General features: G+C 42.5%; 1 protein-coding gene across 1 annotated transcript in view; it reads right to left on the bottom strand.

Moving 5' to 3' along the window:
- Ptpn22 (protein tyrosine phosphatase non-receptor type 22) overlaps positions 1-17,991 on the bottom strand; it is a 66,239-nt gene that overhangs the window by 39,600 nt on the left and 8,648 nt on the right. Inside the window, exons 2-9 of the mRNA XM_045138796.1 lie at positions 7,911-8,019; positions 7,598-7,674; positions 7,385-7,480; positions 5,848-5,886; positions 2,455-2,526; positions 2,292-2,351; positions 1,163-1,305; positions 493-559 (exon numbers count right to left, since the gene is read on the bottom strand). Coding sequence (XP_044994731.1) covers positions 493-559; positions 1,163-1,305; positions 2,292-2,351; positions 2,455-2,526; positions 5,848-5,886; positions 7,385-7,480; positions 7,598-7,674; positions 7,911-8,019 — 663 coding nt within the window. The remainder of the gene's footprint in view (positions 1-492; positions 560-1,162; positions 1,306-2,291; positions 2,352-2,454; positions 2,527-5,847; positions 5,887-7,384; positions 7,481-7,597; positions 7,675-7,910; positions 8,020-17,991) is intronic.

Below are 17,991 nucleotides of genomic sequence, written 5' to 3'. Positions count from 1 at the left end.
CAGGTCATGCTGATCTTTTTTTACCTGGGGAAATCACAATTTGTTGTGCCAAGGATCAAACTTAGGGCCTTATGTAAGCAAGGCAAACCCTCTATCATTGAGCTCCAACCCTTGCCGCTGGGACCACACTTTAGAAATCACCAATTTATGAACTAATTTAATAATATAACAGAGTAGGCATACAAGTGAATTTTCTAGAAAAGATGAATCATGGGCTGGGGAGATGGCTCAGTGGTTAAAAGTGCTTGCTTACGAAGCCTGCTGGACCTGGTTTGATTCCCCAGAACCCATATAAAGCCCGACACACAATGCATCTGTTTGGAGTTTGTTTACAGTGACAAGAGGCCTTGGTGTGCCTTTTCTCTCTCCCTCTCTCTCATAAAAAGAATTTTTTTTAATGAAGGAAAAGATGAACTGTGAAGTTGTTTTGAAATCCAAACTATTTCTAGGTCCAAGTTAGCAAATAGGATGTATCTGCCAAGGGAAACTCACCCCATCTTTTAGCAACATCCACGTATAGTCAATAGCACAAATGACCCCTGTCCGTCCACAGCCGGCACTGAAATAGAAAATCACAGCGTTGTGTGTGCTTGTAGAGAGTGGGTAACTGATAGAAGCTAGACATTTTCACCTATAGATTTGAGAAAGAGGAAGAGGAAAGCTGGAGGCAATGGAACTTTTCATATTCTGCCATTTCCCAGGGCATGTTTGTCCTGCCACAGTGACTGAGGACAGGGCTAGACAATTTGTCACAAGACTCACCAGAACTGCAGTATTGACAAGTAACATCTAAGAAATGAGCTCAATGTTTTGGATAAATTTATTATAGGTTGCTTCTGCTGTTGGCTCTTGCCTTTGAATTATAGTCCTGAGCTGAGCATGGTGGTGCACACTTTTAATCCCAGCCCTTGGGAAGCAGAGGCAGGAGGATCTTTGTGAGTTCAAGGCCACCCTGAGACTACATAATGAATCCCAGGTCAGCCTGGGCTGGGCTACAGTGAGACCCTACCTCGGAAACAGACAGACAAACAGACAAAAAAGAGTAACTCCTGTCTTTTTCAGCTATTTAGGGATTTCAAAGCCAACCTGCATGAGTTACCATCCTGGCCAGACTCTCTCTGATTTGGTTTATTCCAGGAAAGGTTTGTACCCAGCACACTACCTGCAGTGAATGCATATGGGAACACTGTCACCCTCTTGGTAACAGCGCATGTCCCAGATGAGCTCCAGGATGGGGTCTATAGACGAAGGCACATCGTGGTCTGGCCAGTTCCTATAATGAAACTGGTAAATAGTTCGAGCTTCCTATAAAAAGTAACCAGAATAAGAGGAGAGATCAAGTTAGGACTTGATTTTGCCAAAAACATTAATCTACTTTATTAAATTGTCTCTTTTTCTTTGCAATTTATTCTACCTTCTTCTGTAGAGATTATAGATAACTAGTTACCTTGTTAGAATAATCACAAGTGTTATGAGATCACTTAATATTGTCTAATCTCCAACTGCCCCATGCACAAGAGGTGGCGCATCACCCAAATCTTCCCCAAATACTGTGTGTCACATGGATCACAGATGTGCTATGTAGAAAGGGAGGGCAGAGCCTAAGGCAGTGTTAGCTTTCAGGCTAGCTCCTAGTCTCTAGTCCCTGTTCTGCCATTTACTCTACCAGTGCTATCATTTTTTGTTTTCTTTTTTTTTTAAATGTTGTGTATTTTTTGTTTGAGAGTGACAGACGGAGAGAGAAAGGCACAGAGAGAGAGAAAGAGAGAGATAGAGAAAGAATGGGCACGCCAGGGCCTCCAGCCCCTGCAAACGAACTCCAGATGCGAGCGCCCCCTTGTGCATCTGGCTAACGTGGGACCTGGGGAACTGAGCCTCGAACCGGGGTCCTTAGGCTTCACAGGCAAGCGCTTAACCGCTAAGCCATCTCTCCAGCCCATTTTTTGTTTTCTTGAGACAGTGTCTCACTCTAACCCTAAATAACCTGGAACTCACTCTGTTGGCCAGGCTGGCCTCAACTCATGGCAATCCTCCAACCTCAGCCTTCTGAATGCTGGGATCAAAGATATATACCACCACATCTATCTCAATCGTAACATTTTTAAATGTATGCCAGGTATGAAATAGATTGGGGAGCATGGATTGTGCCAGAAGTCTCTTGTGAATATAGAGAATTATGCAGTACACCAAAGGTCCATCACTCCCTGTAGTCTTAAGCTCAGCTGAGTCTTATACGTCCCTGCCCTATCTCAGCAGGCTTTTGAGGATTGTCATTACCATTCTGTACTTACATTGTTGAACTTGACTTTCAACGTCCTGATTATATAATCTGATTTCTTATTCTCAGATTCCTAAAGAGAAGATTAAAATATTAGCAATTTCAAAGACAAGATCTCTAAAAAGTAGATCTTGGAGGTATTGCCCAGCCATAATGGGGGCACACATCACACTTACCCAGGATATGGAGAATGGGCCAAGGTGCAGCTGCGTCTCTCCAGCCTCCACCCAGTAGCGCTCACACTTTTTCTGTTGCACAAAACAAAAAGTAATGATTTCCTTCCATGTATGTATATATATATATATAAAATGGGTTGAGGTAGGGTCTTGTTCTGGTGGAGGCTGACCTGGAATTCACCATGTATTCTCAGGGTAGTTTTGAACTCATGGCAATCCTCCTACCTTTGCCTCCACAGTGCTGGGATTAAAGGCGTGCGCCACCACACCTGGCTTCCCTCAGTATATTCTAATCTTTTTAAAAAATAAAACCCACGCCTTCATTCAGAAGCAGCTCTATATCCTGTTCACCTCAGGTTGTGACTTCAACTCCCCTCAGGCCTCAACTCCATCATGGTTTGGAATCACTGAAGGATGAAAAGACAAACACTGAAGGATGTACAGACCACAGACTTCCTAGAAGTCTGAAGAAGTAGAAATAGAGATCCTTGACTTATTTTCTGTATTTCAAAAGTCCTGAGAGAAATCATGTTTACTACAACAGCCACACTAAATATGAGAATGCCAGATTTCCTTAATTTTGGTTAGAATTCACAATTCAGAATGGAAACAGTAGATTAGAACAGTGATGCCACTATAAATATAAAATGTGAGCCACATGTTTAATTTTAAATTTTCCAATAACCAAGGTTAAAAACTAGCCAGGCAGGGCTGGAGAGATGGCTTAGTGGTTAAGCGCTTGCCTGTGAAGCCTAAGGACCTGGGTTCGAGGCTCAATTCTCCAGGACCCACGTTAGCCAGATGCACAAAGAGCATACGCATCTGGAGTTCCTTTGCAGTGGCTAGAGGCCCTGGCGTGCCCATTCTCTATCTATCTGCCTCTTTCTCTCTCTGTCTGTCACTCTCAAATAAATAAATAAATAACAAAAAAAATTTAAAAATAGCCAGGCATGGGCTAGAGAAATGGCTTAGTAGTTGAGGCACTTGCCTGCAAAGCCAAAGGACCCAGGTTCAATTTCCCCAGTACCCATGTAAAGCCAGATGCACAAGGTGGTGCATGCATCTGGAGTTGGTTTGCAGTGGCTAGAAGCCTTGGTGTGTTCATATTCTCTCTCTCTTGTTCTCTATCTGCCTTTCTCTCTTTCATAAATGAATAAATATTTAAAAAACACCCAGGCATGGTAATGCATTCCTTTAATCCCAATACTCAGGAGGCAGGGGTAGGAGGATCATGGTGAGTTTGAGGCCATCACTAGACTACATAGTGAATTCCAGGTCAGCCTGGGATAGAGCAAGACCCTACCTCAAAAAACCAAAAGAACGAAAATAAAAATAAGCACAGGTGAAATCAAGTTATATATATATAAAAAAAAAAATATATATATATATATATATATATATAATATATTTTAGCCCAATATACTAAAATATGTCAACATATAATAATATGTAATAGAAGATATTTAATTTTTTTACTAAATCTTCAAATTCTGTTTGTATGTTATACATGTCACTCAATTAGGATATTAAATTTTCATGTAAATATTTTCTTTTAATTTAGATTAAATAAAATTCATTTTGGGGGCTGGAGAGATGGCTTAGTGGTTAAGGAACTTGCTTGCAAAGCCAAATGATCCAGGTTTGATTCTCCAGGATCTATGTAAGCCAGATGCACAAGGTGGCACATATATCTGGAGTTTGTTTTCAGTGGCTGAAAGCCCTGGCATGGCCATTCTCTCTCTCCCTCTCTCTCCCTCTTTCTCTCTCTCTCTCTCCTTCCCTCCCTCCCTCTTTTTCTCTCTTAAATACATAAAATAAATTTATTTTAAATATTACTTTTGAAAAGTCTCACATACCCAGGTTGTTCCAAGCAGACTTAAAATTTTCTGTAGCTGCAAGGCGGGGGGGAGGGAGGGTATTGCTATGGGATATTTTTTATAATCATGGAAAATGTTTATAAAAATTGTGAAAAGAAAAAAATTAAATTAAATTAAAATTGAAAAAAAATTCTGTAGCTGAATTGAGGATTCATTTTTATTGTTAAAATATATTTTATTTATTTATCTGAGAGAGAGAAGGGGAGGGAGAGGGAGAAGGAATGGGCATGCCAGGTCCTCCAGCCACTGCAAACGAACTCCAGATACATGTGCCCCCTTGTGCATCCGGCTTACGTGGGTCCTGGAGAATCAAACAAGCATCCTTTGGTTTTGCAGGCAAATGCCTTAACCGTTAAGCCATCTCTACAGCCTGAGGACTTGTTTTTAGATTAAATAATTAAAATAAAACAATTGAGGGCTGGAGAGATGGCACAACAGTTAAGGCGCTTGCTTGCAAAGCCTAATGATCCAGGTTTGATTCCCCAGTACCCATATAAAGCCAGATACACCAGGTGGTGTATGCATCTGAAGTTCATTTGTAGTGGGTAGAAGCCCTGGTGCACCCACTCTCTCTGTCTCTCTTTTCTTTATCTCTAGAAAGAGAATAAATAAATAAATATTGCAAATAAATAAATAAAAATTTAAAAAAACAATTGAGTTCTTCAGTTATGAAGGTCATGTCAAATATTTAGCAGGTACATGTGCCTAGAGAATGAATGCACTTTGGACAGTACAGAAATAGAGTAGCCAACTGATTAATATAAAGTAAAAAGGGGAGTAGTACCCTTAAGAAATATAGTTTTGTGAGCTCTTCCTCCAATACCTACCCCTAACATTATGATACCTCATCACAGCTGAGCTGATGTAGGAGTGCCTTTGAGCTTCCATAATTGTAAACTAATCAATCTCATTTTAAAATGGTGGGGGTTTTGTTTGTTTGGGATTTTTGCCACATTTTTATGAGAGAGAAAGAATTGGCATTCCAGGCCTCTAATGGCTGCAATTGAACTCCAGATATGTGTGTCATCTTGTGCACATGTGTGACCTTGCATCACCTTGTATGTCTGTCTTACCTGGGATCTGGAGAACATGGGTCCTTAGGCTTCACAGGCAAGTGCCTTAAACTGGTAAGCCATTGCTCTAGCCCTGTTTGTTTTTTGAGGTAGGGTCTTGCCAAAGCCCCAGGCTGACCTGGAATTCACCAGGTAGTCTCAGGGTGGCCTTGAACTCTCAACTATTCTTCTACCTCTGTCTCCCTAGTGCTAGGATTAAAGGCATGCACCACCACACCTGGCATATATTCCTTTTTAAAATAGCAGAAAATATACTGGACAAGGGTAGAAATGGTGTTCTTAGAGGTGAGAACACCCTGAGGGTTATGTGACATTCCCAAACAGAAAACTGAGAAGATATGCTCTGCATCTAGGCACAGTTAAGAAAGGTCCTGCTGCCAATTTTCCCTTGTTCTTCTCTACCATCAGGACAACAGGAAGCAAAGAGCAACTCAGTAACTCACCTTTCCCATTTCAAACTCCATACACGCCATAACAATAATCTGCAGGGAGGAAACAGAGCCAGTGCAGTCAGCTTCTACATGAGTTCCAGTCAGAACGTGTTAACATCGGTTTTATTTATTGGCAAGGAGAGAGAGAGAGAGGTTGGAGGCGTCAGGCTTCTTGCCTCTGAAAATGAACTCCAGATGCATGCACCACTGACTTTAGTTTGATGCTGGGTAATCAAACAAGGGCTGTCAGGTCTTGCAAGCAAGTGCCTTTAACTGCTCAGCCATCTCTCCAGCCTATGCTTTTCTGTGGGTTCTTTGTTTTATTTTTGTTTTTGGTTTGGGGGTTTTGGTTTTTGAGGTAGGGCTTCACTCTAGCCCAGGCTGACCTGGAATTCACTATGTAGTCTCAGGGTGGTCTTGAACTCACATTGATCCTCCTACCTCAGCCTTGCAAGTCTTTGGATTAAAGGTGTATACCACCACACCCAGTTTTCTGGTTTTTTATTTTTATTTTTGTTGTTGTTGTTGTTTTTGGTTTTGGTTTTTCAAGGTAGGGTTTCACTCTGGTCCAGGCTGACCTGGAATTCACTATGTAGTCTCAGGGTGGCCTCGAACTCACAGTGATCCTCCTACCTCTGCCTCCCGAGTGCTGGGATTAAAGGCATGCACCACGATGCCTGGCTTGGTTTTCTGTTTTGTTTTGCTTTATAACCCCAAAAGAAATCCTGATGACTTATAAAATGTTGTTCTTGCTCTTCCTTCTTTCTGCTACCACTTCCCCTTTCTCTATTCAAATCAGTAAACTTGTGTTAGCAAAAGATCCTGTCAGGTGTGAACTTTTATTTCCTTGAACAAGAATGACATTACAATATTGATGAAAGATATCTGTACCCTGAAATTTCACCAAGCAACAAGAAAATCGTGGGTTTTTTTAAGGAAATTGGTTGTGTCCACAGTTTCTTTATTTTATTTTTAAATATTTTTTTGCTTATTTTTATTTATTTATTTGAGAGCAACAGACAGAGAGAGAGAGAGGCAGACAGAACGAGAGAGAGAATGGGCATGCCAGGGCCTCCAGTCACTGCAAACGAACTCCAGACACATGTGCCCCCTTGTGCATCTGGCTAACGTGGGTTGTGGGTAATTGAGCTTTGAACCGAGGTCCTTAGGCTTCACGGGCAAGCACTTAACCACTAAGCCACCTCTCCAGCATTTTTTCTTTTTTAAATATATATTTATTTACTTGTTTATTTGTGAGAGAGAAAGAGGCAGAGAGAGAGAGAGAAAGGGAAAGAATGGGCATGCCAGGGCCTCTAGCTATTGTAGACGAACTCCAGATGCAGGTGCCACCTTATGCACCTGGCTTACGTGAGTCCTGGAGAGCTGAACTGGGTTCCTTTGGCTTTTCAGGCAAACGCATTAACCACTAAGCCATCTCTCCAGCCCCCAAACACTGGTTTAAATAGATGGGAAACTTCAGTCACATCCATACATCCTCTTTGTCCTTAAGAACTAGACAGTGAAGTGTTAGAAGGGAGTGTGCACATACCAGGACACCATGTTCCCAAATCATCCTCCAAAAGTCCAGGAGAGTTGTTGATAAAGGACCCTGGGTGGCAATATAAGCCCTGGGTCCATAAACTCCCTACAAGAGAGCAGAAATAACATGAGGTGACTGCAGATAGTTCTCACGTCTTTTCACTTAGTCCTTCCCATCCCTTTTGTTAGGTTCTCAGAATGCTTTTATATCTTCTCCATGTACCTTAATAAAGTTGGCATTGATATAGCTGGAATCTTCATCAGAAGTTATCAGAGACAGTTTGACCAGGCTATGGTCATCTATAATGAAAAGGAAGAAAAGAAATAGTGTCATTAAGAAGGCTTACAAGGAGGGCATGTCAGGTGCTAAGAACACAGTGTTTGGCAAGTAAGCGAACAAATGAATGCTCTTTTGCAGTCATAAATAGTACAATCTAACATGTCAATGCCATGTTCCAAAATTAGGAACACTTGGTAAAAAAGGAAATGAGGAAATGGGGAGGAAGTTCAAGTCTCCAGATAGAAATGGAACTTACAGGGCAAAATATCCTTATATCTGTTTTTCTTGATATTCTTGGGCCTCTGGGCCACAGTTGTAGGATATGTCTTGTCTGCCTTATAGTTGGTGGATTGCCTTTTCAGCTTCTGTAATAAAATTCCAAGAATAATTAGTTTCATAAAGAAAGGGGGTAGTGGGCTAGAGCGATGGCTTAGCAGTTAAGGCGCTTGCCTATGAAACCTAAGGACCCAGGTTTGATTCCCATAACCTATGTAAGCCAGGTGCACAAGGTGGAGCATGCATCTGGAGTTCATTTGCAGTGGCTGAAGGCCCTGACCCAGCCATTCTCTCTCTCTCTCTCTCTCTCTCTGTCTCTCTCTCATGTAAATAAAAATAATGGGCTGGGGCTGGAGAGATGGCTTAGCAGTTAAGGTGCTTGCCTGCCTGCAAAGCCAAAAGACCCAAGTTCGATTCCCTAGTAGCCACATAAGCCAGATGCACAAGGTGGCACATGCATCTGGAGTTCATCTGCAGTAGCTGAAGGCCCTGGCCTGCCCATTCTCTACCTTTTTCTGTCTCTTTCTCTCTTAAATAATTAAAAATTAAATAAACTTAAAAATAAATAAATAAAAGGCTGGAGAGATTACTTAGTGGTTACAGCACTTACTTGTGAAGCCTAAATACCCAGGTTCGATTCCCCAGAACCTATGTAAGCCAGATGCACAAGGTGGAGCATGCATCTGGAGTTCATTTGCAATGGCTAGAGGTCCTGGCAAACACATTCTCTCTCTATCTGCGACCCCCTCTCTAAACTAAATAAATAAAATATATTTTAAAAATAATTAAAAATAAAGACGCCAGGGATCAGGCCTTAACCCCACTCATAAAGCAGTTTGTTGTAATTTTGCCTGGCATGTTGCTAGTGTCATGTTGCTAGCAAGTAGGGTCTATAGCTGAGCAAATCTGTTGGTGGCATTCAACCTTTAGCAGCCTGCCCAATGCCTTCTGGTACAGAAGCCACACTGTGGAGAAAATATCCAAACCCAGGTTCAACATGATTCTTCTGTGTCATGAATCCAAAGTGTGTGGTATATTAATCAGTAAGGACTTAAGGACATACTACTTTGTTTTGGTATGCAGTCATCAGCAACAAACATTATTGGTTTGGGAAGTCTCAGGGGAAACTCTGGCTAAAATCATAGAGAGATAGCCTGCCTCTGGCACTGGGATTTTCCCCCAGTAACTTTATAGCTTCTCAGAGAGCTTGTTTGCACCTATTCATGGTGTCTTCAGTTAAACAATTCAACAGAAATTTCACTGTTGATACTTTTACAAATCTGTAAGACATGCAAGGTTTATTATGTATTGAAACTTCTTTTGACAAAAGTTAGGGTGGACAAGCTCTCTGAAAGTCCACAGCTGGCTGCTCCAAGCTAGTGGCAGTTGGGCTTGGATTATTATGAGTATACTTAAAATGAGCCAGGCATGGTGGCACATGCCTTTAATCCCTGCTTTTGAGAGGCAGAGGTAGAACTGCCATGAGTTCAAGGCTATCCTGAGACTACATAGCCAATTCCAGGTCATCTTGGCCTAGAGCAAGACCGTATCTTGAAAAACTAGTCAACCAATCAATCAATAAATAAAAGATACACTAAAAATGTAAAATAAATAAATAAAATAAAATAAAAAGAAGCCAGGGATAGTGGCACACACCTTTAATCCCAGCTCTCAGGAGGCAGAGATAGGAGGATCACAGTGTGTTTGAGGTCACCCTGAGACTGCATAGTGAATTCCTGATATGCCTGGGCTAAAGTGAAAAACCAAAAGAAAGAAAGAAAGAAAGAAAGAAAGAAAGAAAGAAAGAAAGAAAGAAAGAAAGAAAGGAGGGAGGGAGGGAGGGAGGGAGGGAGGGAGGGAGGGAGGGAGGGAGGGAAGGAAGAAAGAAAAAAGGAAAGAGAAAGAAAGAAAGAAAGAAAGAAAGAAAGAAAGAAAGAAAGAAAGAAAGAAAGAAAGAAAGAAAGAAAGGAAGGAAGGAAGGAAGGAAGGAAGGAAGGAGGTGGGGGCTGGAGACATGGCTTAGTGGTTAAGGCACTTGCCTGCAAAGCCAAAGGACCTAAGTTTGACTACTCAGGACCCACTAAGCCAGATGTACAAGGTGACACATGTGTCTGGAGTTTGTTTATGGTGGCTAGAGGTCCTGCACACTCATTCTTTCTCTCTCTCTCTCTCTCTCTCTCTCTCTCTCTCTCTCTCTCTCTCTCTCTCACACAAATAAATACTAAAGATAAAAGAAGGAAAAGAGGTAGGAATCTATGTCTAGAGAGCTTTCCTTTTCCACTTTCCAAACATTCTACACAAACCCTTTTTATAATCCTCTGGGGCTAAGTGCTCTAAGGACAGGACATACGGACAGCAGAGTTCAGTGACTTTGGAGAAGTGAAAAGATCACACCTACTGCATCTGAGCCACAGATAGTTAAATCTGAAACTGGTGAATATTTAACAAACCAAATATTTTCTGAAAGCAAACCACATGCTCCACCCAATATGCAGATGCTAACAGTATGATTCACTTTCCTGACAGCTTCTGCTTGATGTCAACAGGAAAGCTACGGAATTTCATTCATCTCTACTTCAGTTCATATTTTTTTTCCAAAGTGAAAAGGGAGCTTAAATACTGTATCAAAATGTCAAACATTTCAGTTCTAAAGCATTTCTCTCTCTCTCTCTCTCTCTTTTTTTTTTTTTTTTTTTTTTGAGGTAGGTTGTCACTCTAGCCCAGGCTGACCTGGAATTCACTATGGAGTCTCAGGTTGGCCTCGAACTCATGGTGATCCTCTTACCTCTGCCTCCCGAGTGCTGTGATTAAAGGCGTGTGCCACCATGCCCAGCTTCTCTCTCTCTCTTTCAACATATGCATGTGTGTAGTACACCTGTATGTGTCTGGGTACCTGTGCACATGTGTGAGTGTGCAGGTGGAGGCCTGAGTTCAGTATCAGTGCTTTCCTTGTCTGCTCTTTTCATGATTTTGAGACAGGGTCTCTCACTGAACCTGGCACTCACTGGTTTGGTCAGATAAGTTAGCTGGGCAGCCCCATGGATCCTCAGCGTTGGGATTACACGCATGTGCCATGATGCTTTTTACACACAGGTGCTGGAGATTCAAACTCAGGTCCTCATACTTGAATGGCAAGCACTTTGTTTACTCAATGAGCCAACTGTCCAGTCTCCTAAAGCATTGTTAAAGACTTTTTATCTATTTATATATTTGAGAGAGAAAAAAAGAGGCAGATAGAGTGAGAGAGACAGAATGGGCACACCAGGGCCTCTAGCCACTGCAAATAAACTTTGGAAGCATGTGCTACCTTGTGCATCTGGCTTATGTGGGTACTGGGGACTGCACCTGGGTCCTTAGGCTTCATAGTCAAGTGCCTTAACGGCTAAGCCATCTCTCTAGCCCCAAAGCATCTTTCATGTAGAAATGACAAGGCTGGGTGTGGTGGTGCACACCTTTAATCCCAGCACTTGGGATATAGAACTAGGAGGATTGACGTGAGTTTGAGGCTACCCTGTGACTACAAGGTAATTACCAGGTCAGCCAATTCTAGACTGAGACCCTACCTCAGGAAAAAAAAAATGACAAGACCACAATATCTTTGTCTTGAAACCTTGTTATTGTAAAGAACAGGACATCCTTTTATACTTTTTCCACCACAACTCTCCTGCCTGAGAAATTTTAATATGAACCCAGATATATAGATATATAGGTCTATCATTCAATTATTTACTGATAATAAATTATAGTGAAATATATTTCAAAACAAGTTTCTGATATACATATAATTTATCATTTATTAAAGATGAAAGCAAATTTGTACACTAATTAAATGGAGGCACATTCCTTTAACCCCAGCACTTGGGAAGCAGAGGTAGGAGGATTGCTGTGAGGTCAGGGCCAGCCTGAGAGTACATAGTGAATTCCAGGTCAGCCTGGGCTAGAGTGAAACCCTACATCAAAACAAAAAGTAACAAAAGTGGGGCTGGAGAGATGGCTTATCACTTAGGGCATTTGCCTGCAACTGCTAAGCCTTAACTGCTAAGCCAAAGGACCTCCATTCCATTCCCAGGACCCACATAAGCCAGATGCTCAAGGGGGGGCACATGCATCTGGAGTTTGTCTGCAGTGGCTGGATGCCCTGGCTCACCCATTCTCTCTCTCTCTCTTCCCACCTTTCTCAAATAAATAAATATATATTTATTTTTTTAATGCAAAAGTATATTTAGGGTCATTTTAGAAACTGTTGGAACTTCTGTTCTAATCCCAATAGCCAAATTTGGGGAGTAAATTAAGAATTTTAACATTAAGCCAGGTGTGATGGTATACACCTTTAATCCCAGCACTTGGAAGGCAGAGGTAGGAGAACTACTGTGAGTTCGAGGCCACCCTGAGACTGCATAGTGAATTCCAGGTCCGTCTGAGCTAGAGCGAAACCCTACCTCAAATAAACAAAATGATACATAAAATATGAGGAAATTATAAGAAATGCGTTAAAACTGTCTAATGGAGAACATATTTGAGGACTGGAGAAATGGCTCAGATTTCAACAAGAGGCCATTCTCTTGGATAATGGAGTTGATGAGCACACACAGACCTAACTAGGTAAGCAAGCCCAGCTTAGCAGCCTTGATTGCATTCTGTCCATGACTCCAGATAGGACCAAAAGTGTCTAGCTCTGTCTCCACCGTTTGTCAGCTGGAGCTTTTTCTTTTTCCAAGGAGATAGTTCTTCACTTGATGTGACTAGCATTCCTTGGGAGGGTTTCTTTGGTATCCTTCATGGGAACTATCCATTCCCTTCAGAGAAATGCTGACATTTCCAGGAATGTCAACAGTCTGACTGCTGAAAGAGGCCTTCATTCTCACAGAGCCTTCAGCCACTGCAAACAAACTCCAGGCGCATGTGCCACCTTGTGCACCTGGCTTATGTGGCCCTGGGGAATTGAACCTGGGTCTTTTGGCTTTGCAGGCGAGCACCTTAATCACTAAGCCATCTCTCCAACCCTCTAGAGCATTTTTTTTTTTTATTTCTTTATTTGAGAGTGACAGAGAGAGAGGGAAAGAAAGAGACAGATAGAAAGGGAATGGGTGCGCCAGGGCTTCCAGCCACTGCAAACGAACTCCAGATGCTTGCACCCCCTTGTGCATCTGGCTAACATGGGTCCTGGGGAATCGAGCCTCGAACTGGGGTCCTTAGGCTTCACAGGCAAGAGTTTAACCGCTAAGCCATCTCTCCAGCCCCCTCTAGAGCATTTTTATTTTTTTTTTTAATTTTTTATTTATTTATTTGAGAACGACAGACACAGAGAGAAAGACAGATAGAGGAAGAGAGAGAGAATGGGCGTGCCAGGGCTTCCAGCCTCTGCAAACGAACTCCAGACGCGTGCGCCCCCTTGTGCATCTGGCTAACGTGGGACCTGGGGAACCGAGCCTCGAACCGGGGTCCTTAGGCTTCACAGGCAAGCGCTTAACCGCTAAGCCATCTCTCCAGCCCTAGAGCATTTTTAAAAGTAAAAAGAAGCCAGTCGCGGTGGCATACTCTGATGTGGAACTCACTTTGTAGTCCCAGGCTGGCCTTGAATTCATAGCAATCCTCTTGCCTCTGCCTCCTGGGTGCTGGCATTAAAGACATGTGCTACCATACCTGGTTGCTCTCATTTTTCATATACAGTTTGTCATTTTTTAAAATATTTTATTTTTGTTTATTTATTTGAAAAAGAGAAGGGGGAAGAGAGAGAAAGAGGCAGGGAGAGAGAATGGGTGCATCAGGGCCTCCAGCCACTGAAAATGAACTCCAGACGCATGTACCACCTTGTGCATCTGGCTTATATGGGCCCTGGGGAGTTGAACCTGGGTCTTTTGGCTTTGCCGGCAAGCACCTTAACCTCTAAGCCATCTCTCAAGACCCAGTTTGTCCTTTTGAGCATACTTTGCAAATGAAGATGTTTCAATTGCCTGTGATGTGGAAAACAAGCATTCTTAGGAGTTTTTAATATAAGCATGTGCCATTACCACATGACCTGCTCATGACACACAAGCACGGCCTGATTCATCTGAGATACACTGGCTGAAATGTAGGTCATAATACCCAAATCAGCTGCAGTAATTAGTCAAAATGGACAGGAGACATGGTCCGTGGTAAATTGTTACCTATTTGTTAATGACTTGGCAATGGAAAAGGATGATCCTTATTCAATTTGGAAGAATACGTTTGTCTCTGAGTCCCTATTACTGTTCAGAAAAGAATATTGGTCACCAGTCTAAAGTCTGAATGAGATGAAGACATTGGGGCTGGAGAGATGGCTTAGCAATTAAGGTGCTTGCAGCTTAAGGACCCAAGTTTGATTCCTCAGTACTCACGTTAAGCCAGATGAACAAGGTGGCGCATGCGTCTGGAGTTTGTTTGCAGTGGCTGAAGGCCCTGGTGTGCCCATTCTCTCTATCTGCCTCTCTCTCAAATAAATAAATAAAAATATTTAAAAGAGGGGCTTGAGAGATGGCTTAGCGGTTAAGCACTTGCCTGTGAAGCCTAAGGACCCCAGTTCGAGGCTCGATTCCCCAGGACCCACATAAGCCAGATGTATAAGGTGGCACATGCATCTGGAGTTCATTTGCAGTAGCTGGAGGCCCTTGCATGCCCATTCTCTCTCTGTCTGTCACTCTCAAATAAATTTTAAAAAATATTTAAAAGAGATAGAAAAAATTAAAAAAAAAAAAGGGCTGGAGAGATGGCTTAGCGGTTAAGCGCTTGCCTGTGAAGCATAAGGACCCCGGTTCGAGGCTCGATTCCCCAGGTCCCACGTTAGCCAGATGCACAAGGGGGCGCACACGTCTGGAGTTCGTTTGCAGAGGCTGGAAGCCCTGGCACGCCCATTCTCTCTCTCTCCCTCTATCTGTCTTTCTCTCTGTGTCTGTCGCTCTCAAATAAATAAATAAAAATTAAAAAAAAAAAAAAGAGATAGAGACATTGAAACATCATTTTGAGTCCACTAAAACCCTCGTACTGATTAAGCACTTCTGACTATAGGTAGATTCCTTGACTGTCTTTCCTAAGTAGACAACATTAACAGTCAATGGAAACTTCAACTTTGTTGACAGTTGTTTTCCCTCTCTTGAAAAACAGAAGCCTCTCTCACTCTCTGATTACTTGGGAACTTCCAGCTGTGGGTGAGTTTTTTCTTCTGCCTGGCCTGGGCTGGCGAGGCCTAGGTCCAGCCAGGAGGTCTCTCTAGCCCTTACTCTCCGCATGTGTTCTTTCTCCCCTCCAGCTCCCTGCATGACAGGACCTCCTTGAACTTTCTTTTCTCTTTTCTTTCCACGCTTTCTTCCCAGATCCATCTGGTCACACGGACTCCTGAGCTACACGTGGCCCACCTGGGCTTTTGGGCTCCATGTGGTGTACTTCTCTTCTCTCCACTTTCTTTTATTTTTTTTTATTTTTTTGTTTATTTTTATTTATTTATTTGAGAGTGACAGAGAGAGAAAGAGGCAGTTAGATTGAGAGAGAGAGAGAGAGAGAGAGAGAGAGAGAGAGAGAATCGGCATGCCAGGGCTTCCAGCCACTGCAAACAAACTCCAGACACGTGTGTCTCCTTGTGCACCTGGTTAACGTGGGTTCTGGGGAATCCAGCCTCGAACCAGGGTCCTTAGGCTTCACAGGCAAGTGCTTAACTGCTAAGCCATCTCTCCAGCCCATCTTCTCTCCACTTTATCTCCCCTTACCTCTAAGCCTTCCCCTTTCCACATTCCTTGGTAAAATCTAAATAAAATGTGGTATTTTAAAAATTATTCTCTGCGGTGGGCTGGAGATGGCTTAGCAGTTACGGAGTTTGCCTGCAAGGCTAAAGGACCTCTGTTCGATTACCCAGGACCCACATAAGCCAGATGCACAAGGTGGCACACGTGTCTGGAGTTCGTTTGCAATGGCTGGAAGCTCTGGCACGCCCATTCTCTCTCTCTCTCTCTCTGTCTGCTTCGTTCCTTCTCTCAAATATATAAATAAATAATAAAATATTTTAAAATTCTTTTAAAAAATTATTCTCTTGAATCTGGAATTGCCAATTCTTTGGGTAGTTTTCAGGATATGAACTCAGGGCTTGGGGTTCCAGAAAGCACCCCCAAACTTCAATTTCCCTGTTAAATAATAGAGGACCCACTAAGATGTCTTGAAAATGAATTTTATACAAATAGCCACATTTTTTAAAAACTTGACCCTTGTATTCTTTTTTTTAAAATATATTTTATTTTTATTTATTTGAGAACGACAGACAAAGAGGCAGAGAGAGAGAGCGAATGGGCGCGCCAGGGCCTCCAGCCACTGCAAACAAACTCCAGACGCGTGCGCCCCCTTGTGCATCTGGCTAACGTGGGTCCTGATTCATCAAGCCTCAAACTGGGGTCCTTAGACTTCACAGGCAAGCACTTAACCACTAAGCCATCCCTTTAGCCCAAATAGCCACATTTTTAATTGGTTTTCCCACTTCACTTCTGTGAGCTGCTGGCATGCTCTAACTGCTGCTCCCATAGGTTCCATGGGTACTCCAGATCCTTTAATCCTTCAGCAGTTTATGTGAGTAACAAAAACCCAATTTATGCTTTGAATTTTGTTCTTTTAACTCTGCCATGGCTTCTTAGCCTGGCCTGTTCCACCCTGCTGGGATTGGAGCCCTATTGAAATGTGCTATCACCTGAGGCCAAACTGGTTTAAAACCAGGTGGGGCTCTTTTATAAAGGTGACAACTTTTTTTAAAATTTTATTTATTTATTTATTTATTTACTTGAGAGCGACAGACACAGAGAGAAAGACAGATAGAGGGAGAGAGAGAGAATGGGCGCGCCAGGGCTTCCAGCCTCTGCAAACGAACTCCAGACGCGTGCGCCCCCTTGTGCATCTGGCTAATGTGGGACCTGGGGAACCGAGCCTCGAACCGGGGTTCTTAGGCTTCACAGGCAAGCGCTTAACCGCTAAGCCATCTTTCCAGCCCAAGGTGACAACTTTTGAAAAGAGATGGCACGTTGCGCTTAGACCCCAAGGCTTGGGAACTGGTTCTGCTGAGCTGAGGGGGAGGGACCTCATGGCCACATGGAAGTTCCAGAGCCAAAGACCCCTGAGCTGAATGTCTTCTGGGATTTTTTTTCCCATTACAAGCCAGGGTGTCACAAGACACATGACTACCTGTGGGGGTGAAGCATAGAGCTCCGACTCCTGCTCTGAATGTTAAAGTATGTGGGTGAAGGTGTGTGAATGCAGAAAGGGTATAGGAGATCTAAAAAGACCAAATTTTGCCTAAAAATTAATTTCCTTTTATAAGGAACAGGAAGCTAATTTTCAGGCTAAACATAGAAGTTTATATAGCATTGGGCTTCTGCGTGAGAATGAAAATACTTAGTAGCAGAGGCCAGTAAGGTAAAAAGGAGACATAAAGGGAAGAGAAAGGAAGGGAGGAGGATACTTAATAGGTTGATATTGTATATATGTAATTACAATGATTGTAATGGAGAGGTAATATGATGGAGAATGGAATTTCAAATGGGAAAGTGTGGGGGTGGGGAGGGAGGGAATTACCATGGGATATATTTTATAATCATGAAAAATGTTAATAAAAATTAAAAAAAAAAGAAGTTTATATAGCAACATAGACTTAATGGGAATTCAGCTAACAGTAGACACAGGTGATGCCCTATACTACGTGGGTCACAAAGTCATGAGCACAGCTGTAATTCATATTCTTTGCAGGTCTAACCAAGTTAAGCATAGACAAGACCCAATCACCTTATGTATTACAAATGGGTGAAATAAATTTCCTAGATCAAAACAACCAACCTCAGGAATAGAGAGATGGCTTAGTAGCTAAGCACTTGCCTGAAGCTAAGGACCCCAGTTCGAAGCTCGATTCCCCAGAACACATGTTAGCCAGATGCACAAGGGGGTGCATGCGTCTGGAGTTCATTTGCAGTGGCTGGAAGCCCTGGGGTGCCCATTCTCTCTCTCTCTCTCTTTCTGTCTCTCTCAAATAAATAAATAAATAAATAAATGATAAAAAGTATTTTAAAAAAACAAAC

This window comes from Jaculus jaculus, chromosome 19 (assembly GCF_020740685.1).
Source record: "Jaculus jaculus isolate mJacJac1 chromosome 19, mJacJac1.mat.Y.cur, whole genome shotgun sequence".
Classification (NCBI taxonomy): domain Eukaryota; kingdom Metazoa; phylum Chordata; class Mammalia; order Rodentia; family Dipodidae; genus Jaculus; species Jaculus jaculus.
Note: the sequence above shows the minus strand (reverse complement) of the source record. Positions and strands in the feature narration are given on the sequence as shown.